The sequence below is a fragment of the Macrotis lagotis genome, chromosome 1 (genome assembly GCF_037893015.1).
Source record: "Macrotis lagotis isolate mMagLag1 chromosome 1, bilby.v1.9.chrom.fasta, whole genome shotgun sequence".
Taxonomy (NCBI): domain Eukaryota; kingdom Metazoa; phylum Chordata; class Mammalia; order Peramelemorphia; family Peramelidae; genus Macrotis; species Macrotis lagotis.
In genome coordinates, this window is record NC_133658.1 from 610,965,946 (window position 1) to 610,993,136 (window position 27,191).

The window sequence follows — 27,191 nt, forward strand, 5'->3', positions numbered from 1 at the left end:
CTTTTCTTCAGTTAATTTTTCATAATTCTCTTTCATGACTCTCATTTCTTTTCTCCATTTTTCTTTTTTCTTTCTTCTTTGGCTTTTAAAATCCTTTTTGAGCTCTTGTAAGAGGTCTTTTTGGATTTGAAACTAGTTTATCAACCCCTTAGAGGCTTCACTTGTAGGCATTTTGTCACTATTTCCCCTCTTCTGAGATGGCGTTTTTATCGCCCCTATCAGAATAGTAGCTGTCAATGGTTAGCACTTTTTTTTGCTTTTTTTTTTTTATCATTTTTTTCTGTACCTTTGGTGTAGAATGAATAATTCCAATCTTTTTTTTTTGCTGAGGGCCAGAGTTCTGGTCCCTACTCTGGTGTTTCCACTTCCTGTACTACAGTAGTCCATTGCTGTACTAGGTTCCTAGGACTTGAAACTTTTCTCTCCAACATCAGGTTAGGACCCTCACCAGCCATACCTAGCTGTACTATGGCTAAAAGCCTCTTGTTGGCTTCCCAGATTTCCCACCTACACTGGGCTAAACTCCCTTTTTACTCAAATCTTTTCCAGATTCCAAGACATCTTGCTGAAAAGTTGTTTCATTGCTTTTTTTTTTCCCCTTGTAGGTTCTATGGCTTTAGGTTCTGTTTTAGAGGCTTCTTTCAAAGTTGTTTTGGAAAAAGCTCCAGGAATTTCCTAGCTTTGACTTCACTCCAGAAGAGGAGCTTTCATTGTAATGAGGGAAAATAATATATAAAAGGGAACTGAAAAACTGGGGAGGGAAGGGCTTATGGGGGCATAGTGGCAAAATTTGAGTAGTCAGAAGAAGGTCCAGGAGAGAAAGGACAGACCTGCCCTCAGAAAGAAGGTCATAGAAAGAAGTCCCTGATGAGATAAAGGGTTTTCCAGGATGAGGATATAGAAGGGAACTACCAGGATGAGGAGGCAGGGGAACCACTGTCCTTTTTGGAGACCTAATTTCAATTGAATTTCAATTGAGCCTAATTTCAATTCAGGCCACAGCTACGACTGCTAAGGGTAATAAGAAGACCCTGCTGAGGGTGATAGGATGCTAGGGTTCCCCCTATCTTCCCATGGTTGGGAAAAGATTGTCCAATATTTGAGCTTCAAGGCAAGTATGACCTGAAGAATGGGTCTGGGGAGTAGTCTGATGGGGATTGGGATGATGAGTTATCTCTAAAATCTAGAAGAACCTGGAAAGGAGACTGTGAGTTAGCCTGGATCCACCTGGAAGCAGCAGACTCTCTTGTGCTCATGGGACCTATGGCCAGGAGTTAAGGGATACCTTAGAGCCCATTCTGCACATGTGCATCAGTTATCCTTAAGGATAATGTTGAATAATGGTCTGCATATTGTCCCTTAAATCACAACACTTTAAATTTATTGTTGCATCTTTCCATATTGCCTTTGACATAGATCTTCATATGGGACATAGATCTAACATGAAGGGACCTCATAAGCTATAGACTAGTTCAATACTCAATTTAGAGATGAAGAACTGAGGGCTTACTCAAACTCACATAGTTTGCTCTTATTTATCTAGATGAATTTACAATGCAGATTTTCAAAGGAGATTGTAGCTTTTCTCCTAGGCAATGAAAATTCCGAGTTTTATGTCTCCTCAGGTGGTCCATCAGTAACTTTCTACATATCCCTCTTGTGGAATGAACAGGACAAATAACTAACATTGCATTGCAGCTTTCTGTGACTTCCTACCAAAACTTTTTGTTCATCTTTTCAAAGAGGACCAATGACATCACAGGGTGATATCTTGACTCTATAGTGAATTGGATTGAAGTCAGGTAGAGCTGTACAAAATTATCAGTCTCATTATCTCTTCCAGAGTTATCTTAGTCTTGTGTTATGAAAGAAGTAGGAACCCAGAATATAGTGGACAATCTTGACATCTTTGATATCTGAGCAAGCTCTAAGTGCTCCACAGCATCTGCCTTTATGACCATTGGAACAATTGTTATCATCAGGCCATTCTGTGGAGGGAAGTCTTCATATGCTTTGATTAGGCATTGCCCTAACTTACCAATAGGTTAGAGGCCTCTTGGTTACTTTCAACCTGGTTTAGTCTGTCTGTGGAGAATTTTACTGAGTAGCTGGGTGACAGGTGACAAAGGTGGATGAGTCCTCATACTATAGGTATTAATCTTTCCTTTACACCCCATACATTCCATGAGTGAAGCTAGAAGCTGAGAAGGAAGGACTGGAAAAGACAATGGGTGGAAAGAGGTTGAGTGCATGAGATAATGAGTGTACTAGAACTAGAGAAGGTGGTCAGGGTAGAGCTGTCAATAGGAGAAAACTAGATTTGCATTTCTCCAATTATTAGTGATCTAGAGCATATTTTTCATGTGTCTATTGATAACTAAAAATTGTTCCTCTGAAAACTGTCTGTTTATAAATGACTCTTATTCTTATAACTTTAGTTCTGTTTCCTATATGTTTGAGAAATGAGACTTCAGATAGACTGTTAGATGAATAGGGGTCTCTAGTCTGACAAGCATAGGAATTTTCTCCCTCCTCTCAAATGAAAAGAACCATGCTCAGTTCTCTTTTCAAAGAAATCCCTTGGCTTTTTCCTCATCCCTGGGAGATAAGAGAGCATAGGAAGCAGGGTAGAAAGTGGGCATTGTGTGTACTTCTGCCCATTCTCTCCATTTCTTCATCAGAGGCTTGACTATTTATTCTCTAGAGATCCAGCCTGCGATCTCTTAAAGCTTATATTCTTCTGGGGAGGGAAAGATGATATTCTCATTTGCTTTTTTTAAATGTTATTTTTTTAATTGCATGTGAAGATAGTTTTCAACATTCATCTTTTTTTTTGTTTTTTGGGTTTTTTATTTTTATTTTTGCAAGGCAATGGAGTTAAGTGACTTGCCTAAGGTCACACAGCTAGGTAATTATTAAATGTCTGAGTCTGAATTTGAACTCAGATCCTCCTGACTCCAGGGACAGTGTTCTATCCACTGCACCACCTAGCAGCCTCTCAACATTCATCTTTTTGTAAGTTTTTGAGTTCCATATTTTTCTACCTCCCTCCCTTTCCTCCTACTTTCCCATGGCAGAAAGCAATATGATATAGGTTATACATAAACAATTATGTTTACCATAGTTCCATTTTAATTATGTTGTGAGAGAATAATCAGGACTTAAAGGGGAAAACCATGAGAAAAAGAAAAGTAAATAAAACATTTTTTTAAAAAAATGAAAATTGTATGCTTTGGATTGCAGTCAGACTCCATAGTTTTTTATCTGGATGTGGATAGAATTTTCTATCACAAATCTTTTAGAATTGTCCTTGATCACTGAGCTGCTGAGAGAAGCTAATTCCATTATAGTTGATCATATTGTGTACAATGTTTTGCTGCTGCCCACTTCACTCAGCATCAGTTCATGTAAGTTTTTTCAGGTTTTTCTGAAGTCTGAAGATTCATGATTTCTTACAGAACAATAGGGCGCCATCACATTCATATATCACATTTTGTTAGCTATTTCTCAATTGATAGCCATCCCCTCAATTTCCAAATCTTTGCCATTACAAAAAGAGCTGCTATAAATACTTTGTACAGGTCCTTTCCCCCTTTTTTATGATCTCTTTGGGATACAGATCTAGTAGTGGTATTGCTGGATCAAAGACTTTGCAAATTTTATTGCCCTTTGGTCATAGTTCCAAATTGCTCTCCAGAATGCTTGGATCATTTCACAACTCCAGTGCATTAGTGTCCCAGTTTTCCCAAATTCCCTCCAACATTGATCATTTTTCTTTTTTGTCATTTTAGCCAATCTGATAGGTGTGAGGTGTACCTCAGAGCTCTTTTAATTTACATTTCTCTAATCAATAATTATTTAGAGCATTTTTCATATGATTATAGATAGCTTAAATTTCTTTATCTGAAAACTGCCTGTTTGTATTTTTTTACTATTTCTCAATTGAGGAATGACTTATATTCTTAAAATATGACTCAATTCTCTATATAAATGAGACCTTCTTTAGAAACACTGTGAAAATTGTTTCCCAGCTTTCTGCATCCCTTCTTATTTTGATTATATTGGTCTTATTTGTGCAAAAAAAGTTTAATGTAATCAAAATGATCCATTTTGCATTCTCTATCTCTTTTTTGGTCACAAACCACACCCCTCTCCATATATCTGATAGGATATTCTCATTTCTAATGGAAGAAACTGAGGCTTAGAGGTTAAGTGACTTGGGTAGCTGTCTCTGGTCTAAACACAGGAACTTTCTCTTCTTAACTGTAGGCAATTATGATTAATTCTATTTTCATATTCAAAACCTTAACTTTCAGGAGGGAGGTGGGCTGTGTGTGTGTGTGTGTGTGTGTGAGAGAGAGAGAGAGAGAGAGAGAGAGAGAGAGAGAGAGAGAGAGAGAGAGAGCCCAGGAGCTGCAATGATTAGAGATCAGTTAAATCACTAAATATTTATTAAGGCTCTATCATATGCCAGGTAGCTAGGTGGTGAAGTAGCTGAGCACCAAGTTTGGATTCAGGAAGATCTGAGAGATTTGAGTTCAGACCCAGAGTCAGCTATTTCTCACCTGTGTGACCATGAGTAAGTCACTTAACCTCTTTTTTGCCTCAGTTTCTCATCTGTAAAATGGGCACATGCTGAAGAAGAAAATGGCAAATCATTTCAGTGGTATTTGTCAAGAAAACTCCATGCATATAGTCCCAAGCATCACCAAGAGTTGAATACAACTGAAAGACTGAACAACAACTGCCATGTGACAAGAATTGTACTAAGTGCTAAGAATACAAAAAGAGTCAAAAGACATTTCCTGACATTGAGGATGTAATAGGGGAGACAACAGACAAACAGATATGTACAAACTATATAAAAGATAAATAGGAAATGATGATGATGATGATGTTTGTCCTTTGTCCTGGAAGAAGATCATAATATCAGGGAGGTGATACCATGACAAGCACTTGAAATGGATTTGAGTGAAGGGGGACTGTGCTAAGTAATCAGCCTCACTTTCTCCTTTGGAGTCATCTGGATCCAGGGGTATGAATCAGGATGACTGCAAATGGTCTTGGATGTGAGGTAATCAGGGACTTGCCCAAGGTCACACAGTTAGTAAGTATCTGAGGTCAGATTTGAACTCAGATCTTCCTGACTTCAGGGCCAGTTCACTATCCACTGTGTCAGCTGCTCAAAAGGAAACACAGGAAAGTCACTAGAATTAAGAGGGATGGGAAAAGTCTTCCTGTAGAACATGGGATTTTAACTGGGACTTGAAGGAAATCAGCAGACTGAGATGAGAAGGGAGAGCATTCCATACATGGGGGACAGCTAGGAAAAAAAAAAAGGCAGGGGAGAGAGAGAAAATAAAATTTTGGCTTTGAATTCTCTTCCTCTCTCTACCACAAATTGAGAATGCAAGAAAAACCAAACCTGTTACAAATATGTGTAGTCAAGTAAAACAGACTACTGAGTTGACCAGGTCCAAAAGAAATATGCTTCACTCTGCATTCTGATTCCATCAAGACCTGTCTATTGGAAGGTAGGTAATATGTTTTATCATGAGTTCTATGGAACTCCTGTTGGTCCTTGTATTGATAAGAATTCCCAAGTCTTTCAAAGATGCTTGTCTTTGTACTATTGTATTAGTTGTTTGTATTATTTGTATTATTGTATTCGTCGTTCTCCTGGTTCTCCTCCTTTCACTTTGTATTTGTTCATACAAATCTTCCCAGATTTCTCTGATACCTTTCATTACTTCTTACAACACAATAGTATTCCATCCTATTCACTGACCATAACTTGTCTTTGTACATATCGTATTTCCCCATGTATAAGACACACACTTTTCTGAAAAATCTGGGGTCTTAAAACTGGGAGCAGCATCTTATTCAGTGGTTGTAGTTTTTTTACTTGCATTTCCTGCTTTTTGCACTTGTTGTCTTCACATTCATCGTTTCACATTTGTTACCAGTATATAAGATGACATTTTTCCATGCCCAGAAATGGCTCAGAAAAGATTTTTGTACAATGCTGGATTCAAGTTCAAAGTGATCCAGTTTGCAAAGGTGAGTAGAAATTGACCTGCTGAATGTCAATCTGGTCCTTCTCCAAGTGAGAAAACAATCAGAGACTGGCTACTGGAAGAAGAAAATTTATTGAAAACTCCAGGGCAGAAGAAGGCCATGAGAGGCAAGTCAGCAAAATGGTCTGATTTAGAGAGGGAGTTGAAGAGATGGATTGAAGAGCAAAGGGCAGTGGGAATTCCTGTGTCCAAAAAGATGGTTCAACATAAGACAAGAGTTGCTGATAAAAGGGAAGTGACTTATTTCAAAGCACACAATTGGTGCTTCAGGTTCATGAAACAGAATGGACTAAGCATGCCCAGGGAGCGCTTGTGGTCAGCCCCAGACCAGAACACAGACAGGAAAGCAGGAAAAAGCAAGGGAAAAAAAAAACAGGAAAGCTCCTAAGACAATGATTCCTCTTCAAACACAGATGAGGATGGGAGTTTTGACAGTGATGAGAAGGTATATGAATTCTATTGTGAATAAAACATGCATTCAATAATTTTATGTAATTTATTCTTTTTACAAATTTCAGGTACCAAAATTAAAATGTCTTATACATGGGCGAGTCTTATACATGACAAAATATGGTATTTAACCTATAACAAACAACTTGCTTTATCTGTGGGGTGAGTGGAGTAGGAAGAAGGGAGAGAATCTGAAACTCAAGGTTTTGGAATCCTTCCTTTTCCTTTTTCATATAATAAAAAGATTTTAAAGAACAAAAAAGAAAAAGAAATGAATTAGTAAACTGATCAAGACATCAAAAAAGTCTAAAAATATATACAGTGTTCTATATCTGTGGACCTCTAGGCTCTGCAAAGATCTTCTTTGATAAGGAAGGACAAGAACTAACCAATGTTGAACTAATTTTGCTTCACTGGTATAAATCCCACTTTGCCATTATGTGTATTTTTTTTTTAGATAAATCACAGTAGTGATTTGGATTTGATTTAAATTTTGGTGTTAATTTCATTAATGATATTACTTTTAATTTTCTTTTTTGTGTTTTATCTTTCCTTGGTTTAGGCATTAGAATTATTTTTATCTCATAAAATAATCCTGTTTAGGGGCTTTTCTTTCTCTCTTGAAAATAATTTGTGACACATAGGCACTAATTGTTGCTTAAAAGTTTAATCACAAGGGGTGGCTAGGTGGTGCAGTGGATAGAGTACTGGCCTTGGAGTCAGGAGTACCTGAATTCAAATCTGACCTCAGACACTTAATAATTACCTAGCTGTGTGGCCTTGGGCAAGCCACTTAACCCCATTGCCTTGAAAAATCTAAAAAAAAAAGTTGATCACAGTCTTTCCTCTGAATCCAACAGGAGAAAGAATATTTTTCTTTGGTAGTTCTATTTTTATTTAGATGCATTTCATTTTTCTGACCTTGGATTGCTTATGATATCTCTGATTTTTGGATAGTTTAAATTTATATTTTTTGAGGACATTCTTCTATTTCTATTGTGTTCCAAGTTTTATTAGTATATAACTGCACAGTATGTTCTGATTATTATTTGTATTTCTTTTGGTTTTGCTATGATTTCATTTTGTCCATTTGCTATTTCATTGTCTTGATTTTCTTCTCCCTTCTTTTTAATTAGATTAGCTAAGGGTTTAACAATTTCATTAGAACAAGCTCTTATTTCTGCCTTAGCATTTGTCAAGGTCCTTACTTGCTCCCTCCAGTCCCACTTCACTCCACACCTCTGTCCATTGTATTTCTCCCAGTCCCTTTCTGGTTTAGAAATAAAACTGAAAAAAGAAAAAGAAAGAAAGAAAGAAAGAAAGAAAGAAAGAAAGAAAGAAAGAAAGAAAGAAAGAAAGAAAGAAAGGAAGGAAGGAAGGAAGGAAGGAAGGAAGGAAGGAAGGAAGGAAGGAAGGAAGGAAGGAAGGAAGGAAGGAAGGAAGAAAAAGAAAGAAAGAAAGAAAGAAAGAAAGAAAGAAAGAAAGAAAGAAAGAAAGAAAGAAAGAAAGAAAGAAAGAAAAAGAAACCTCTTGCTTCCTCACCCTCTCCCTAACCCCTTCTTTCCCCATCTGTGTTTCATCTGTTAATTTCTTTCTGGTTTTCATTTTTTTCACCCCTACTCCCACCCCAATACCTCTTTTCCTCCTCACCTAGAGGAAAGAGCGCTGTGATGGGTTGGGCTGGAGTTGGCTGCTGCAGTTAGTGAGGAGCTTCCCCAAGTTCATTCAGCTAAAGGGAGAAGCTGAGACTCTTTCCTGAGGATCATTGAGCCTGGTGCCAAGGCTTGTTGGACTAAGCTGTACAGCTGACCCAAGACTCTGGACCTTGGGGAGAGAGAGTAGGCTGTTACAGGAGCCCATGGGTGCCCGTGGAACTAATAACTACCTCTTCCTGGGGATACTGTTGGCTATGCCATAGGGGTTGTGAGCCCCAGCATTCTGGGGAGTAGGGCAGTACTACGCAGGCTACATCTGAGTGTAGTGGAGTGGGAACCCCAGCAGATGAGTGCTTAATAAATGCTGATTGGCTATGGAAGCTTTTTTTTCTCATCAAAGGTATAAATTGAGGTTTCTCATTTCTGATTTTGGTTATTTGATTTTCTTTTCCCTTCCTTGTTTAGATTCTATAATATTTTATTAATTTTGTTGATCTCTTAATTCTTTGTTTTATTAATCAATTGTTATTTGTGATTTTGTGGATTCCCCCCTCTGATTTAGATAAGTTTATTTAAAATGATACACACAAACATGTATAGGTGTGTGTATATTTTATGTGTGTGTGTGTGTGTGTGTGTGTATTTCAAGTAGTTAAAGTGACAGGCAGACATAAGGTCTTTAGTATTGACTCCCTAGTAGTCAATCACAATCTTTCTTATAGAAATGTCATGTGCCAAAACACTGCCCTAACACTTGGTCTCGGGATTTCAGTAAATAGGAATTGAAGTAGGTGAAATATATACTTTGAGGCACATCCAAGAAAGGAGTTAGAGGTTGACGTGCTTCTCCCCCTCTGACGGCAGGGCTGGTGGTCGAAGGATCTAACTGGAAGGGGCAGTGGGATGCAGTCACTCACCCCTTTCTTATCCAAGACGCGGAGGATACTCGGCTCCCTTTGGCACTTCTTAGCTTGGTTCTCCATGTTTCCAGACCTGCTCTGCCTTCGATGATCAGTTCTCACTTCCTTCAAGGGGTTTTGCAGGGGACCGTCACTGCAATACCCTGATCTCTATCCCAGATCCCGTCCTCGATTTCCCCACCTACCACAGGCAATAACTAGCAGAGTGAGGATTTGAATCCAGCTCCTTTACTTCCAATTCCTTTGCTCTTTCCATTCTACCGCACTGACTCAATTTTCATCTTTGTATCTCCCAGTACATGTCATAGTTGCTCAACTGTTTAATTTATTGAATTCCTTTCTTTTCGACTCTAGTAGAATTTAGATAATTAAAATTCTTTAAATATCAAAAAAAATAATTGATATCTTTTGGTTCTACTTTGAATTAATTTCTTCCAGTGTCCTTCCTTCTCCCCTTCCCAGAGAACCACCTCATATAATAAAAAATTTATAAAGAAGAAAAAAAGAAGAAAAGTATTAGTAAACTGGTCAAGATATCAAAAAAGTCTAAAAACATATGCTATGTTCTAAATCGTGGACCTCCAGGCTCTGCAAAGCATGGAGATATCTCATTTCTCTTCTTACATTATTCTTTATAATTCTTCAGCATTCATTTTCAGTTGTATAGTGTATGATGTTCTTTCCCTTTAGGTTAACAGATATTGTTTTCATGCTTTCTTCACACTTCATCAATTCATGTGTTTTTCCATCCTCTATAATAATTGCATTTTTCAGTGTTTCTTAGAGCAAAGTAATAATTCTCTTACATTCATGTGCCATGACTGTTTAGCCAGTACTCTAGGGCAGCTAAGTGGCACAGTAATTAGAGTACTGAGCTTAGAGTCAGGATGACAGGAGTTGGACTGTGACCTCAGACACTTGACACTAACTCCAGTTATCCTGGTTCATAACTGACCCCTGGATCCAGATGGCTCTGAAGGAGAAAGTGAGGCTGGTGACTTAGCACAGCACCTTTCACTCAAATCCAATTCACATGCTTGGCATGGCATCACCTCCCTGACGTCACAGTCTTCTTCATTATGAAGGACAAACATGATTATTCTCCTGTGAATGGGCATCTACTCTGTTGAAAGTTGAAATTCACAGGGAATTTCTCAATACTAGTGTGGCTAATTTTTTCTTTCCAAGCAACTCTTTTTCAAAGGGGGCATTTTTCTCCTTCATTTTGTCTGTTGTTGAAGGAAAAACAAGGGTCTTGCCCTGGTTATCTGTTCAGGGTATGGTTTAATATGGAACTTTCCTGTTAGAGACTGAACCATTCTTGCTTAATTACAGCAAGACTGAACCGATCAGGTTCTTATTCCAAAGTGTATCCATTACCCTTTAGGCAGCAAAACCCCCAATCATTTGTGCATCCCCAGCACAGGATTGGTACTTATAAATTCTTAATAAATATTTATTGATTAACACTTTTGTATGCTTCCCAGGTTAAGTCAAAGGAATTTTATGCAGTTTGTAATTATTTGATTTAGAATGAGATTTATTTTCTATTACTGTTTCTTGTGTTTTTTTGTTATTATATAGAAGTGTAGTGATTTTTGAGGACTTATTTTGTAGCCAGCAATTTTTTTCAGGTTTTTGTAAGGCAAATGGGGTTAAGTGGCTTGCCCAAGGCCACACAGCTAGGTAATTATTAAGTGTTTGAGATCGGATTTGAACCCAGGCACTCCTGACTCCAGGGCCGGTGCTTTTATCCACTGCGCCACCTACCTGCCCCTGTAGCCAGCAATTTTGCCGAAGCTATTGTCCTAGTTAGGATCTTTGATGATTGTTTAGGATTCTCCTAGTTAGCCATCATATCATCATCAGAAAGAAATAGTTTTATTCTTTCTTTACTTTTCTTGATGCCTTTATTTCTCTGCTCTTATTGCTATTGCTAACAAATAATAGTGGGGAAAGTGGGCATCCTTTCTTTATTCTTGAATTTATCGTAAAACATTCTAGTGTATTCTTTTTTGTTTGTTTTGTTTTAGGTTTTTGCAAGGCAAATGACGTTAAGCGGCCACACAGCTAGCTAAATATTAAGTGTCTGAGGTCGGATTTGAACTCAGGTACTCCTGACTTCAGACCGGTGCTCTATCCACTGCACCACCTAACCTCCCCATTCTAGTGTATTCGTACTACATATGGTGCTTGCTTTTGGATGTAGATGCTTTTTATGATATTACTAAAAGTGACACTATGCCAATAATTTGTAGTGGGTTTTTTTTTTGTATCAAATCTTTTTCCTCTGTCAAAGATCATGTGATTTTTACAGGTTTTGGATTTTAATATAATTATATTCAGTGTTTTTTCTAACATTGAACCTTGTTTGCTTCCATGTTATAAATCCCACTTGCTCATTATGCATTATTTTTTAAGATAAATCAGTGCAGTCTGTAAGGATTTTGTTTAAAATTTTGTGTTATTTCATTAATGATATTGGCTTCTAATTTTTTCTTTGTTTTCTCTTTCCCTAGTTTAGGCGTTGGAACTGTATTTGTCTCTTGAAAGAATTCTATTTAGGGGTTTCCCTTTCTCACTTTTTGAGAATAATTTGTGAAGTAAAGGCACAAGCTAACTCTTTTATAAAAGTATAATAAAAAATCTCCTTTGAATACATCACATCTTTGGTAGTTCTTTTTTAGTTAGAAGTATTTCATTTTCCAACACTGAGTTATTTAAGATCTTTCTTTGGGTTTTGGATAGTTTGGATTTTTTATATTTTTGAAGTCTTACCTCTATTTATATTTTCTTTTAAGGTTTTCCAGCATATAAATGTGTACAATATGATCTGATTATTCTTTTTTATTTCTTCTGCTTTTGCTGTGATTTCACATTGTTTTCTTGCTATTTTATTGATTTAATTTTCTTCTACCTTTTTAATCAGATTAGTTAATGGTTTCATACTTTTATCAGTCTTTTCAAAGAACAAATTTTAGGTTCTATTTATTATTTCTGTGATGTTTATTCCAAAGTATTTGTTTTTCTTTACTTTTGCTTTCTTTTCTTTTGTGATTATTTTAGCCTTGTTTATTTATTGCTTTCCAACTTAAAAACATTCCATTCACTAATCTTTTTCTATTTTGTTAAAGAATGTAAGTATGTGATTCACCCTCCCTCCCATATTCTGCTTTAGCTGTGCCCCAGAAATTTTTGATATATTGTTTCAAATGCATTATGATTTTTTTTTTTGCAAAGTTAATCTTTTTGGTCTTTTAATTGTTTCTATGATTTTTTCTTTGATCTATTAAATACTTAGGATTTCATAAAGTCTCCATTTAAGTCTATATCTTGCATTTGTGGTCCATGAAATATTTCCTCACTTTTTTACTCATGATTTGTAAAGAATATGTTATGGTATGATTTCTTTCATTTTACCTTTGATGCAAAATCTCTGTACATTATCACACACACACACACCTGTAAAGACCTGTGGTATAACAATCCGAGCTCTTTTAGATTTGATCCACCAGAGTCGGACTCATAGCACCAATGCTGATTCCTTTTATGGAAAAATATAGCCACAGCATTTCCGTTAAAAGTGGAACTAGCAAGGGGGAGGGCGAGAACTCCTTAACCAATCTGGAGAAAGATTCAGGCAGCCAGCATGTACGGGTATGCTTTGGGGCAAGCAAGGATGTCCTCAGACATCCAGCTCTTCCTCCTCTTCATGCTGCCGCCCTTGGCTAATGCGGGTTAGTGATCCTGCGATCGTCCCCCTCTCCCCAACCCGTCTTCCTTCGTCTTGTTTTTAGGATGCCCCCTCCCCAGTACTGAAGCTGAGTGTAGTCTTCAGTTCTCTTCCCTTCCCCATAGTCTCCTTACACTCCCCCCTCCCCATCCCCCAGCTCAGACCCAGTCCCCTTCCGGTCCCGGGCCTCTGAGCCCCACCTCACTCCTCACCTCTGCCCATTCATTCTTACTCGATTCCTTGCTGATTTGGAAACAAAACTGTAAAAAGGAGGGGAAAAAAAGCTCCGCCTAGTCTCCTGACCCTTTCCCTAACCATTCCCTCTCAACTATGTTTCATCTGTTAATTTTTTTTCTGGTTTTCTCCTCTTTCACCTCTCACTTCCAAAGAATTTCACAGAAATTATAATGTTGTCACCTATAAAATGCAAGATGACAGAGAGGAAGGCTAAATTTTTTCATCTGTAAAATGGGAGGTTTATATTTTTACAGGCAAAACTTGAAGAATGTTATGGAAACACAAGCAATTGCCAATATGATTTTCATTTGAACTTGTAAAAGTGACATACAAGCTATTTTGTTTCTAGATGGGAAGTCTTAGAGTGAGGAAATAAGTAAAAAAAAAAAGGCTGGCATCTGAGTTTCTGGTAGGAATAGGTTTAATGAATTCTTGGGGGCAGGTTTTTGTTTTTATGTCCTGGGGCCAAATATAAACCTGAGAGTTCTGGAATGTTCCTCCTCTCAGAGAGGTTGATAATGCTGCCCATGCAATATTATCAGAGAGAAGGCATTGAATGATCAAGATTGGAGGGGCATGGCCAATGGCTCTATTTCCAAATCTCAAATCCATGGTTTTAAGTGGTGGTCTCTAGTTGAGAAAGGAGGAGAAGGGCAAAATGTTCTTTGAGTATGTCAATGAATTGTGTGTTCTTGCCCAAAGAAACTGAGAGATCATTGGGATTGTGAGGATGGAGAGAATGGGAAAGGGGTCAGATTCAGACACGTATGACTGGGTAAAGGATGTGAAGTAGAAGAGGGAGAACTGCAGGTCAGCTTGGTGAAACATTTTCTCCTATAGACGGGAGGGAAGAGAAAAGGGAGGGAGGGAGGGAGTCCAATCTCCTGGACAGGCATTTATTCCTTCTCTGTTCTTTTCTTTCTGTCTCAGGGTCTCATAGCCTTCAATACAAGGTTGTTGGCACATTCAATTCTGATGAAGGGCTCGTTTCATATTCAGTCCTTGGCTACTTAGATGATGAATTATTCCTGCATTATGGGAACAAGAACCAGAGACTAGAGCCTCGAGGAGCCTGGTTAAATTGGATCGTGGAAACAGATGCTTGGAAGAGAGAGAACAGTAATGTGAAAGACATTCTAGTAGAATTCAAAAAAAGTCTGGGAGAAGTCATGCCCCAGAAGACTGGTAAGTGGAACTTAGAAAAAAGGGCTGGATGACTATGGGATTCATCCTACCTAGATACTGTGGTATAGTGAAGAGGCTGCCAAACTGGGAGTCAGAGCATCTGGATTTGAATTTCCAGCTCTGTCCCTTACTTGTATCTGTCCCTGGGCAAGTAATTTGACTTTCTTGGGGCTAAGTTTCCTCATTGTGTTAATGAAGAGATTCTTTCTAGTTTTTAATTTTGGATCCCATCAGAATGAGGAGAAGCATTCTTCTTTTCCCATCCTTTTGTAAGGGAGGATATGGGATGTGGGGGTCTATTGAGGGGGGACAACAAGGAGCCTGGGGAAAGATTCTTCCAATTAGGTAAAAAGGAGGAACAGACCCATGACTAATATTGGGTTGGGATGGGGGTCAGGTTCTCACACATTCCAGGAAATAGTTGGTTGTAAACTCCATGAAGATGGCCACAAAACAACATTTTGGAATTTTGGCTATGATGGAGAGGATTTCCTTTTCTTCCAACCTGAGACAAGTACCTGGAAAATCATCAATCCTGCTGCTGAAAGTCTAAAGACTGCCTTTGAGGAAGAGCTAGATCCAAAGTATCAGAACTCAAAACTGGGAGTCTACTGTCAGCAACTTCAGGACTACCAGAAAGTTTGGAAAGAGCAAAAAGCAGGTACTGAACTCCTCATTTTGTTAATGAGGAGATTCTTTCTAGTTTTTCATTTTTGATCCTATCAGGGTGAGGAGAGATATTCTTCTTTTCCTCAGTCCCAGCTCCCTTAAAACCCCCTCTCTCTGCCCCTGATCTCCTGCCTGAGCTTTCTCCCTTCCTGTGTGTAGGGTAGGAAATCAGTCCTACCTTTGTCTGCAGATAGACAAACTCCCAACATCCATAGGCTAATTCCCTGTCATAGAGGCACCACTCTACCACTTGCTATCTTTGTGACCATAGACACAAAGCAACTGAGTCTTAGTTTCCATGTCTGTAAAATAGGGACAATAGGACTTGCATGATCTACCACTCAGGTTGGTTGTGAGGAAAATGTTTGTCTACCTTAAAGTATTATAAAAATGTGAACTATTACTCTCATCGAGGATATCTCTTCCAGGTGCTGATACAGTGACATCTCTTCCAGCTCCTGTACCAGAGTCAAATCAGGGATCCTCACTGTTCTTGCCAGTGTTCTTGCTGATATCCTTGCTGTTTCTTTTGGACTGTTGTCTTGAGCTTTCTGTTAAATGACTTACCCAGGGTCAAACAATTAGTAAGTGTCTGAGGCCAGATTTGAACTGAGAAACTGAGTCTTCTTGATTTCAATCCCAGTGTTCAATCCATACCATCTAGATGTTATCATTCCTTGATATATTAGTTTGAAATTCCAAACCTGTAAAATCAGCATACTGATCCCAAGAGAAAGACATACTTTTGGAGTTTTAACAACTGACTTCCCATGGTGGAAAAAAAAACTGTAATAAATAAACATTAAAATTCTTTACTTTCTCAAATCTTGACAAACAACAAAAATGTAATTAAGTATGAGTTGTACCCTTGCAATTTCTGAGATATAAATGCTCACACTAATGATATAACAGTTCTTGATCTGACTCCAGTACAATCTTCAGCATACTGCAAAGTAAAACAACTTGGAAGAGGTGCCTACATGGGCAGCCTGGGTGTTTGTGGTGGCATGGTCGAAGGTGTAGGAGAGGCAGCATCCTAGTGACAAAGGAGGCCACAGAAACTGAACCTAGTTCCTCCCCATCAGAGATAAGAAAAGTAAGTTATTCATTATAGAAGTTATTTCTTATAGGAGAAAAGATCCTACTTAGCACTTAAATCTACATGTGACTGATACGTTGCCAAAATCTATATCTGCTTGTAGGATACATCCTTTTAGGCCAGAAGAGATTGAAAATAGAGAGGTGAGCAAACTGAGTACTCAATATCTTCAAATTGACCTGGAGCTTGGTCTAAGGAAAAATGTATTTTTTATATATATATATATATATATATATATATATATATATATATATATATATACATAAAATAAATATTGTCATATTTATTGTATTAACTCTGGCCTATTCATGAGCAGTCGACATTTCCCCAGTCACTTAGATCTATCTGATTTTATTTGTGTGAAAAATGTTTTATAGTTGTTCTCATAAAGTTTCTTAGAATGCCTTGGCAAAGCAGACTCCCAAGTATTTTTTGTTATCTGAAGTTATTTTAAATGGGATTTCTTTTTCTATCTCTTTTTGCCGAATCTTGTTAGTAATATATAGAATATATACATAGAAATATATAGAAATATTGAGGATTTATGTTTATATCCTGTGACTTTGCTAAATTTCCTAATTGTTTCAAGTAGTATTTAGATGATTTTCTATGGTTCTCTAGGTAAATACCATCATATATGCAAAGAGTGAGAGTCTTGTTTCTTCATTACCAATTTTTATTCCTCTAATTTCTTTTTCTTTTCTTATTGCTAAAGTTAATATTTCTAATGCAATATTGTATGTAGTGGTGATAATGGGCATCCTTGCTTCACCCCTAATCTTATTGGGAATGCTTCTAGCTTATCCCCATTACATATAATACTTGTTGATGGTTATAGATAGGTATTGCTTATTATTTTAAGGACAATTCCATTTATTCCTGTGCTCTCTAGAGTTTTTTTAATAGGAATAAGTGCTTTCTTTTGTCAAATACTTTTTCAGCGTCTATTGAGATAATCATATGATTTCTATTGGTTTGTTATTGATATAGTCAATTATGCTGATAGTTTTCCTAATATTGAGCCAACCCTACATTCCTGGTATAAATTCTGCTTGATCATAGTATATTATCCTAGTGATAACTTACTGTAATCATTTTCCTAATATTTTATTTAAAATTTTTGCATCCATCTTCATTAAGAAAATTGGTCTATAATTTTCTTTCTCTCTACTGACTCTTCCTGATTTAGGTATCACCATATTGGTGTCATAGAAGTAATTTGGCAGACCTTCTTAATCATCTATTTTTTTTTCAAATAGTTTATATAGAATTGGAACTAATTTTTCATTGAATGTTTGGTAGAGTCCACTTGTGAATCCATCTGGTCTGGAGATTTTTTGCTTAGGGAGTTCATTGATGACTTGTTGAATTTCTTTTCCTGAGATAGGGCTATTTAGGTATTTAATTTCCTCTTCTTTTAACCCGGAAAATTTGTATTTTTTGTAAATATTCATCCATTTCACTTAGATTACCAAATTATTTGCATACAGTCAGGCAAAATAGTTCTGAATTATTACTTTAATTTTCTCCCCATTTGATTTTTAAACTCCTTTCTGATCTCTTCTAAGAAGTCTTTCTGAACTGGAGACAAATTTATATTTTCCCCTGAAACTTCACATAGGTCACCTTTTGTCCTCCTTTTCTGAGCTAGTATCCTTGTCTCCAAGGTAACATTCAACAGATCCTGCTTTATGCTGGCCTTTTTCATTTTGGGATGGTAGCTTTCTCTAGGGTCTTGTGTTGGGGAAGGGGCCAGTTTGAAGACCTTCAGTGTTGAGAACCCTAGAGGCCTTGCTTAATGGGGTTAGGAACTTTAACCAGTAAGGGACACCAGAAATTTTCTTTGGATTGTCTTTTTGGGGTGTTAGCAGCCTACTCCCTAGGCCTAGGGCTGAATCTGGGCTATCCTAACACAACCTAATCACTGGGCTAGACCATCAGGGTCTCTCTATATAGTCAGTTTTGGGAAAGTACTGCCTGGCACACCTGGGCCTTGGGGAAAGATGTGAACACCTGAGGTTGTTTCTGTGTTTATACTGGAGAATGCCAGGTCCTCCCACAGATATACTGGGGACTCCCAGTTCTGGTCCTCCAGAACTGCCTTGGCAGAATGGATATCCTGGGCTGTCCACTGCCTCAGGTTAGTCCTCCGCCTCACCCCACCTTCCTTGCCCTGGGTCTCTGCTCTCTGCCCTGAGCATGCCCACACTCCCCCTTGACAGACCTTTCTGGAAGATGTTCCCCTCTGTTCTTTTGTGGGTTCTATGGATCCAAAATCTATTAAGAAACTTGATTCATGTCAGTTCTCAGGGAAAGTCAGCAGCTCTGAACCCATCCACCCATTTTCTTGTGATTACCTGGTTAGCAGAAATATTTTAACCTTGCATAACTCTTTACTCTGGCAATATTTATTTTTGCAGTGTGGCTAGGTGGTGCAGTGGATAGAGCACCAGCCTGAAGTCAGGAGTACCTGAGTTCAAATCTGTCCTCAGACACTTAATAATTAACTAGCTGTGTGGCCTTGGATGAGCCACTTAACCCCATTGCCTTGCAAAAAAAAAATATTTATTTTTGTTTATTCTAGTATATGCCTCATATTGTAGCCACTGATTTGTTTTTTGAGTTCAGTTCTGTCCTGCAAAGAATTGTGACTCAGACTCAGGAATTCAGGTTTTGGGAAGAAAATAGAGATTTATCAAAGGAAGTTACAGCATATTAAGAAAGGGATTGAAAAGTTAGAAAGAGTTTTACGAGAAGGCCCTGTGGATTGCTGATTGAATTGGCTAGGCCAGCTGGTCAGGGTTCAGCAAGAGACTGGAAGGTCAAAGGGACTTAGCCCTTCCTGCATCTCCTTAAATTCTCTCCCAGAGTCTGGGAGGGGCTAGTGGAGAATTTGCCTTTTGGGGAAGGGTCTCTTTTGGGTGGTCATCCAGGGCCTGTGATCCCTGGTTGCTCCATCAAAAAAAAAAATAAACAATACAATCCAAATCAGGTTGAAGGTCAGGTCCTCAGGTGTGGCCTAAATTAGATGATAAAGGAAGGTTCCCTTTACAATGAGAACAAAAGATTTACGAAGTTTGTCTCCAACTGATCTCATCACTCCCATACTTCTCTGCATCAATATGTCAATCAATGAAATTGTACCCTGTTTAAGTTGTCCGGGACTATAAAAGAAGGACCCTGGAAAAAGCTGGGACCAGATAATGAGGAAGATCTGGGGTCCAATTGATTGGGGGGGCAAGTTCCTTTAATAAAGTGTATGACTCCTATCTCTGACTCAGTTTCTCTTTATTTTCCCACTTAAAATGTGGATCAATTAACTGTTGTGGCTTGCTTCATCTTGGGGCCCACAGCGATGACCTCCCTCCTGGAGGGGAGCTGAGAATAAGAAGAATAAGGAGGCCTTATGCCTCCAGCTCAATTTTATTACTGCTTAGCTTCTACATATATATTGTTAGGTCTTCCGGGGTAGAACAAAGAAGATTGAGGGAATGGGGGTGCACAAGCAATGTGTACATGCAGTGTCTTTCGTTACAGGATAAGGGGGTACGTTAGGGGGGAGGTAGTAAAACACAGCTGTGTCTTGTGCCCTTGGTCTATGGGGGCAGAATGTCCAGCTCCCAAGGACTCCGGCACACCTTATTTCTCAGGGCAGCATGCCAGCTCCTGAGACTGTCCAGGTGGCAGTCCATTAGAATTGCCTGTGTTCCCACAATTAACCACAAGGTAGAAGGAATTAATAGGATCGACATACATATACATATAATCTACTAGCTTTCTGATCATTAAAGAGCATTTAGAATGCTCAAGAAGTTTTTTTTTTTTTTTTTTCAAGGCAAAGGGGTTAAGTGGCTTGCCCAAGGCTACACGGCTAGGTAATTATTAAGTGTCTGAGGTCGAATTTGAACCCAGGTACTCCTGACTCCAAGGCTGGTGCTCTATTCACTGCCACACCTAGCTGCCCCATCAAGAACTTTTTAAAAGTTTTCCCCACAGTTAGACAAAAGGAACCTCTTAGAAAAACACTAATTTAGGATCAGATCAGATAAGGCTAGAGGGATTGAGAAAATTCCTTTGGAGTCGGAGCTGCATTAGTTGCATCATTCTAGTTGTCTATATATTTATGTCCCCTCCACCCCCACTCTACTCCCTTATGAGTGAAAAAAGCCTGGTCTAATTAAATCTACATTGTTCTATCTCTTTGCATATTTGTCCAATGGACACCTTAAATTAGTTTGTACAAAGTAGAAGTCATGTTCCCCCCCTAAACCCTGCCCCATTCCTACCATCCCTAGGTCAAAGGAAACTAGAGCTGGATGAATTTAGGGAATCCATGCAAGTTGTTCACATGACCTACTTGTGTTCCACTTGTGGCAGAGTATTCTGATCTCATATTGTTGTGATCAGGGACAGTCAGACACACTTTAACTTGACTCTCCCATAATGTTGTGCTTTGGGGGCTCTGGGGGAATGAAAAACAGCATTCAATCAGGTCAACACCATCCTCCCAATACCTCAGGCTCACAACCTAGGAGTCATTTTGGATTGCTTCCTTTATGTAACTCTTGACTCTCTGTTAGGTTCTTTAGGGTCTCTGTCCACTCCAGATTGGAATTATAGAAAGCAAAGTAGTGGGTATACCTGATAAATGACAGCAACATCCTAGCAGTTTTGATTAAAAAGCTAGAGAAGTGCCTCCCACAAGGAAGTTTAACTAGCTGTGTGGGATCATCAAGGAAATCTTCCCATCTGTCCTGAGACACCAGATGACTTCAGGTTCTCCACCTTACATACTCTGCTTTTGGGGGAGGCTTATTGGGACACATGGTCTGAAGGGGACCTGAACCAAGTTGAGCCTCTGAATACCCCAGGGCTGGGGAACATGCCACAGGTCTTCTCATACTGTGCCAAGAAACAGAGATCAACACCGACACTTGTTGCCAAGGTCTATTGATTTTCTCTAAGCAACATCTTTCCTATATAACCCATCTTCTACACTGCCACTGCTACTGCCTCTACTCATTGCTTCATTCCTACACTGTGGCACAATCTGCTGCTGAGTCTGTTTGCCTCAAGTCTCTGCCCACTGCACCATATTCTCTGTTCAGTCAATAGAGTGATTTTCCTAAAGCTAGGTCTGACTATGTCACTCCACTACTCAATAGACTCTACTGTCTCTCTATTTCCTCCAGAGTCAAATGTAAAATGTTCTTCACAGCCTAACCTCTACTACCTTTTCAGACTTACACTTTCCAATCTTACACTTCCAATCCAAACTATGTCCCTAATACTCCTACTGTATGCAGTGACATTGGTCTTCCACAAATAAAACACTCCATCTCTTGGCCTAGGGGGACATTTTACCTGGCTGGAATGTTCTCCCTCCTCCCCTCCAACTACTGAGCTCTACTAAGTGTCTACTAAAATCCTCCCTTCTACAGGAAGCCTTCCCCAACCCTACTTAATTTCAAGTCTTTTCTCTCTTATTTATTTTCTATTTATTCTATTTTATAGTTTGTTTTGTCTAGACTCTATCCTATATTTATTTGCATATTGTCTTCCTCCATTAGATTATAAATTCTTTGAAGGCAGGAGCTGTCTTTTTTGCATCTCCTCTGCTTGCCATCTGGTAGGATCTTAATAAGGTGTTGATTGATTGATTGGTTATGTTTTGCCTTTCTCTTTCATAAGCAGTTGAGGTTGAAGTCTTGTTTTCTACCCCAGTGTCACATCCTTCTGGAACCCCAGGCATTGCCATCTGCCCTGCATATGTGGCTGGTCTCTCTCTCCTGGAGAGAATTTGCTTCTTTAATGTTTAGCATATAAGCCTTAAAAATGCTTTTTTTCCCTTGGATCATTTCTTCATTTAGTCAGAGCACCTTGATTTCTAGTGGTTCATCAAACTCATCTACTGGCTTCCTTCAACTAAAGCTTATCCATGCAGCCTCTCCCAACTTCTTCTGGTTCTTTCCTCTTGATTTACTTCCTGTTTTTACTGTAGATAGCACTTTTGTCCATACTTGTTGGCTTATTCTCTGCCATTAGGCTGTGATCTCCTTGAGGGCAGAGAACATTTTTTATCTGTCTTTGCATCCCAGCACTCAGCATAGTGCCGAGAAGACAGAAAGTGCTCAATGAATGTTTATTGCAGATAGTTGTAATTTCTTTCAACCTCTATGGCCAGGTAACATGGGAGATAGAGTGTGCCTCAATGGGGAGTTTGGGGAAGTCTTCTGGTTCTACTCTCTTCACTAAGCATTAATTCATGCAGTCTCTCATGATCTCTTTTAGAACATGTAGTTCCACCACATTTATATACCACAATTTCTTCAGCCATTCCTCAATTGATGGACATCTCAATTCAGGAAGACTTCTTCTTGGGTTCCATCCAGCTTCAGGCTGAGTGGCCCTTGGCTAGTCATTTAACCCATTTTATGAAGCTGGATATGGCTAATTACAACTAGGACATTTTTTAATGTGATTTTGATAACATTTGCTTTTAAATCACCTTAATTCTCTCATCTCAGAATCATCTTGAATTACAAAAAAAATTGTTTAAAGTGAAAGAAGATGAAAATTTAGACAAAACTTTTTTTTTTAGATTTTTCAAGGTAATGATGTTAAAGTGGCTTTCCCAAGGCCACATGGCTAGGTAATTATTAAGTGTCTGAGGTCAGATTTGAACCCAGGTATTCCTGACTCCAAGGCCGGTGCTCTATTCACTTCGCAACCTAGCTGCAAACTTAAACAAAATATTTTCAAAGATCTTTTTCTGTTACTTGAAGAAGACACTGCTGCCGTCCCGGGCAGGGGATCTCTGCCCCAGTACAGGCACAACTCAGGGCCATGCTCTAGAGTGCTGGGTTCACAAAGTCAAGCAATAATCAATCCTTGAATGGGATAAAGTCTGAGATTTCTTCGATAGAATATTATAGATTAGTAATAGTTAAAGCTGTGTATTATGTCCCTTCTGCTCCTCCTCCCCTGAAAAGCAATTTTATGTTACCTTGACCAGAATGTAAAGAGTAAACTGACCCTGTCTTATCTGGACAAGTCCAGATGGCTCTACATTCCTTGTCCTGGAGGGGGAGAACTTGTCTCTGTTTGAATTATATGCTTATTCTTTAGAGTAATTTACAGGTATAGATTGTGAAGACCACATTCCTCAGTAATGAGGATGGGTCATTGGCTGGGGGGGGGGGGGGATCTCGCTAGGATAAATGGATCTTGGATTTCCTGCTCTTTACTCCTTTTCTCTCTCCATGTTTAAGACGGAGCAAGGGGGTTCAATCCTCAAGAATTAAATAAAACTTTTCATACCTTGAGAAATCTCTGAGTTTTATTTAAGTGGATAAACTCATCCCACACGATCCTTAAACATTAATTAAACCAAATAGCAGTGGAGGGTTATGGAGATGCTGCCTTTAACTACCAGGTAAGACTCCTTAGTAGAGAATCACAGCCATCTTTATAGAAGTGTAAGGTGACTTAACTAACTCTTGGTCTGGAAAGTCCAGTAAATAAATATGGAAACGGAAGAAATATATACTTCAAGGTAGCTTTAAAGATCACGATTTGCAGAGCCAATCTGTTTTCCTGAACAGAGTAAAATGACCTTGAACCTGTGAGTGGTAAAAGTGCTGAATTTTCAGAAACATAGTGCTAAATTAGTCTAAGCCATAGACCTCAGTTTCTATTTCTCAAGAATCAGGTGAGCATGAGAACCTGGATCTCTGGCTAGAAAAATTATGTCACCCTAACCTTATAAAATGTAAACAAAGACAGACCCTCCTGGGAAAGCTTAGGTACATTCTCCTTCTCTTCAGACCATCAAGTTTGACCAATTGTTGTAAGGGTCAACAGAAAAAGAGGAGGGGGAATGGGTTGTGGTGGTTTTGTGGGGTTTTTTTAACCCTGCTTCAGCTTCTGTAATTTGGCATTTGGCTTTTCCTCTCTCTCTCTCTCTCTCTCTCTCTCTCTCTCTCTCTCTCTCTCTCTCTCTCTCTCAGAGTTAGGAACTGCCCCGCTTCTTGCAAGAACCGAATTAAATTTTAACTTGCTGCCACTTTGAGAGGACTCCAAGTAGTCATTTTGGGTTAGGGTCTCAATACCCCGCACAAACCCTAGTCTGACTGATTCCCGTAGAGCTGTGTTTCATCCAGCCCTCTCCCTACACCCCTGGTCTTCCGGGGGAAAGAGGCTAGAGCTTGGGGAGGCTCTCTGCCTCGGAGGGTGGGGCAGGCAAGAGACAAAACTTTAGCTGAGAGGGGCGCTACAATAGGCCAACATCACCGACTTCCTGCCTAAGTAGAGGAAGACACCAGGTCTTGGCTCAGCTCTGTCTAACCAAACCTGTTGTCTTTCCTCTGCTCCGCTTTCACTTTCTGGGATGGACTTGCTGTTGGAGGGTCCTGCAATGCTCCGATCTCCCTGATTTCCCTCCAAGGCCCTATCTCCCCGATCTCCCTCCCAGATCCGGTCCTAGGACCAGGTCCTCTGCCAGTTCCTATTCGGCAAAACCAGTGAGAGATACAAGCCTCTGGAGCCAGGCTCACCAGCCCACGCCCAGTCCATTGTTAAACACTTTGAGTTTTACACTAGAATATATTATTCATCAATTTTTTTCTCCTTTCTTCCTCTCTTCTCTAATACACAGTGAAATAAACAAAATACCTAAAGCAATACACACAATTAATATGCAAATATAACTGGACATGATAACCGCAAATCTGCAACGAAGTATTACACAATCATAATTGATGAAGCCTGTTCCTGAAGAAGAAATATGTCTTTCTCTCCCTTATTTCCAGATAAGGATACTATGAATGTGAAGCTCTGAATATATGACAGGACTTGATTGATATACTGCTTAGTTTTGCTGAATAGTTTTTTTACATTTTTCTTAAGTGGGTTTGGGGAATGAACAGATTAGGAAGTGAGGTTAATATAAAAATAAAAGATATTAATGATATTTGGATAAAAATTACAATATGAGAGTCACAGTCATCAAATTTGGGACTCATGTTTTTATAAAAGAAAAGTGCATAGCATCTTTTTTAAAGTTCAGCAGCTCTTTTAAATACTTTTTTAAAAATGACAAAATAAAACAATACTTTGTAGGTGCTTAATAAAAATTTTACAATTATTTTTTCTGAAAAATGACCCCAAAGATCCTTATCTATCAAAATCTTAATTTCTCTATTATTAGAATATAAGCTCTTTAGAACTATTCATTTAGTTCATTTTTTTTTCTGAATCAAATGAAGCCAAGGGAGGCTAAAAGACTTGAACAAGTTTATATAGGTAGTAAGGATTTGAACCCAACTCCTTTGCTTCCAATTCCTTTGCTCTTTCCATTCTACCACAGACTCAATTTTCATCTTTATATCTTCCATTGAATAGAACCCAGTATAACATAGGTTTGGAATTGTCTAATTTATTGAATTCCATTCTTTGTGACCTCAGAGGAATTTGGATAATAAAATTCTTTAAGCGTTATAAATAATTGATATCTTAGTCGCGTGGGGACTGAACTGGCTGTAGAGAATGGCGAAAGCTAGGCTGGATCTCCCCGGAACCCCGAGGCCTGTGGGGTCCGCCTCCCGGGACCCGCGGAGGCAGCAGAAACGAGGGAAGCAACTTGTGTCTCCGCAGCCGGGACAGGCGAGAAAAGAGAAGAAGAAGAAAGTAAATTCTAAACCCAAGAACTTGGATGATCAAGAAATCCCTTTCCGACTTCGGGAAATTATGAAGAGCCGCCAAGAGATGAAAAAACATGTCAGCCAAAAGAAAAGAAAAGCAGTCCAAGTGGCATGCAGGCAAAAGTTTGAGAAGGAAGCAATGGGATCTCTGTCAGACATTCCAGTTCCCAAGTTCAAGCAGGGAGAAAAGGAGTCGGATAAAGCATATGTCCGTCGAATGGAACAAGAGGCCTAGCATGTGATCTTCCTCAGTGAGAACCAGGTGGAACGGAAACCCTAGAAAGAAGAAACTTCTCAGCAAAAGAAAGAGAAATCTCAGCGGAAGAAAGAATTCCAGAGCCGGCGTTTGGATAAAGTTCGGCATAAAAAAAGAGGAAAAGGCAATATCCATCTTGGAAAAAGAACTGCTTCAAGATCCTGTGAAATTTGGTGAGGTTGTCCTTCAGCCCCCAGAATTAACAGCAAAACCAAGGAAGAGCACAAACAGTGACAAGCTTGGCAAGAAGTCACTGTTGCTGACACGTCTCCTGGGCCCTAGCAGTGCTCCACAGTCCCCAGCAGTCTCACTGGCTAGACAGCGAATTGTGGCAGAAGAGAGAGAGCGTGCTGTGCAGATTTCAAGAAACGCAAGCAGCAACAGCTGGAGCAAATATGATATGATATGATAGCTGATATGAAGGGAAACCAAAGAAACAGATTAGAGGAAGAACCCCAGGATTTGTGAAACTTGGCATCCAGGAATAATGGAACTGATTTCTTGGTAGGCACAAAACCTAAGCTTACCTCCCTTCCCCGCCCCCCCCCCCCAAACTTAGTCTTCAGAGCTAGGACATTATTTCTGCATGGAATAAAGTGACTTTAAACAGCAACGCAATGATAGCATTCAAAATCGGGTTGCCAAACCTGAACCAAAAATCTTGAGTGAACCCTGCACCCATTCCCACAGTTAATGGTACTTTGTCTACCTGGTACCAAGAGACCTGATAGGTGCTGTGGCCCCAAAACAGAACTTCATGTGCATTAACCTCCCAAGGTGTTTTTTTTCCCTAGGAACTGCATAAGTCAGACCCCAAAACATTGATTATACAAGGATGATGACTGATCTTCTATTTTTGTATCATATTGATACTGTAGAAGGTAAAATTCAGAGTGGCTGCCAAGTTTAGGTATGATTGGCAATTAATAAATGCTTGATTTGTTTGACTATTTTGAATAGGGAAACTGGGCAACATCACATTCAGATTTGGTTTTCATTTTTTTCCCCTGGAAATAGTATGTATTTGGATGTCAAAGGCCTAAAGGCTGGAGAAGGACTATAGCCTATCCATTACCTTACCACTCTTTGTGTGATCCTGGGCAAATCATTTAATCTGTTTGCCTCAGTTCCTCATCTGTAAAATGAGATAGAGAAGAACATGACAAACCATTCTAGTATTTTTACCAAGAATACCATCAAATGGGATCA

At 39.0% G+C, this 27,191-nt stretch overlaps 1 protein-coding gene and 1 pseudogene across 2 annotated transcripts in view; both read left to right on the top strand.

Annotated features, from left to right (window-relative positions):
* The window catches only part of LOC141507389 (hereditary hemochromatosis protein homolog), a 73,882-nt gene extending 57,616 nt beyond the window's left edge, over window positions 1-16,266 (top strand). For both annotated transcript variants that reach the window (XM_074214987.1, XM_074214988.1), the window contains exons 2-4: window positions 14,003-14,257; window positions 14,655-14,918; window positions 15,355-16,266. In XM_074214987.1, coding sequence (XP_074071088.1) covers window positions 14,003-14,257; window positions 14,655-14,918; window positions 15,355-15,488 — 653 coding nt within the window. In that variant the 3' untranslated portion in view covers window positions 15,489-16,266. The remainder of the gene's footprint in view (window positions 1-14,002; window positions 14,258-14,654; window positions 14,919-15,354) is intronic.
* Window positions 16,267-25,182: 8,916 nt separating this feature from the next.
* On the top strand, window positions 25,183-26,494 carry LOC141507388 (coiled-coil domain-containing protein 137-like; annotated as a pseudogene).
* The last annotated feature ends 697 nt before the right edge of the window (window positions 26,495-27,191 follow it).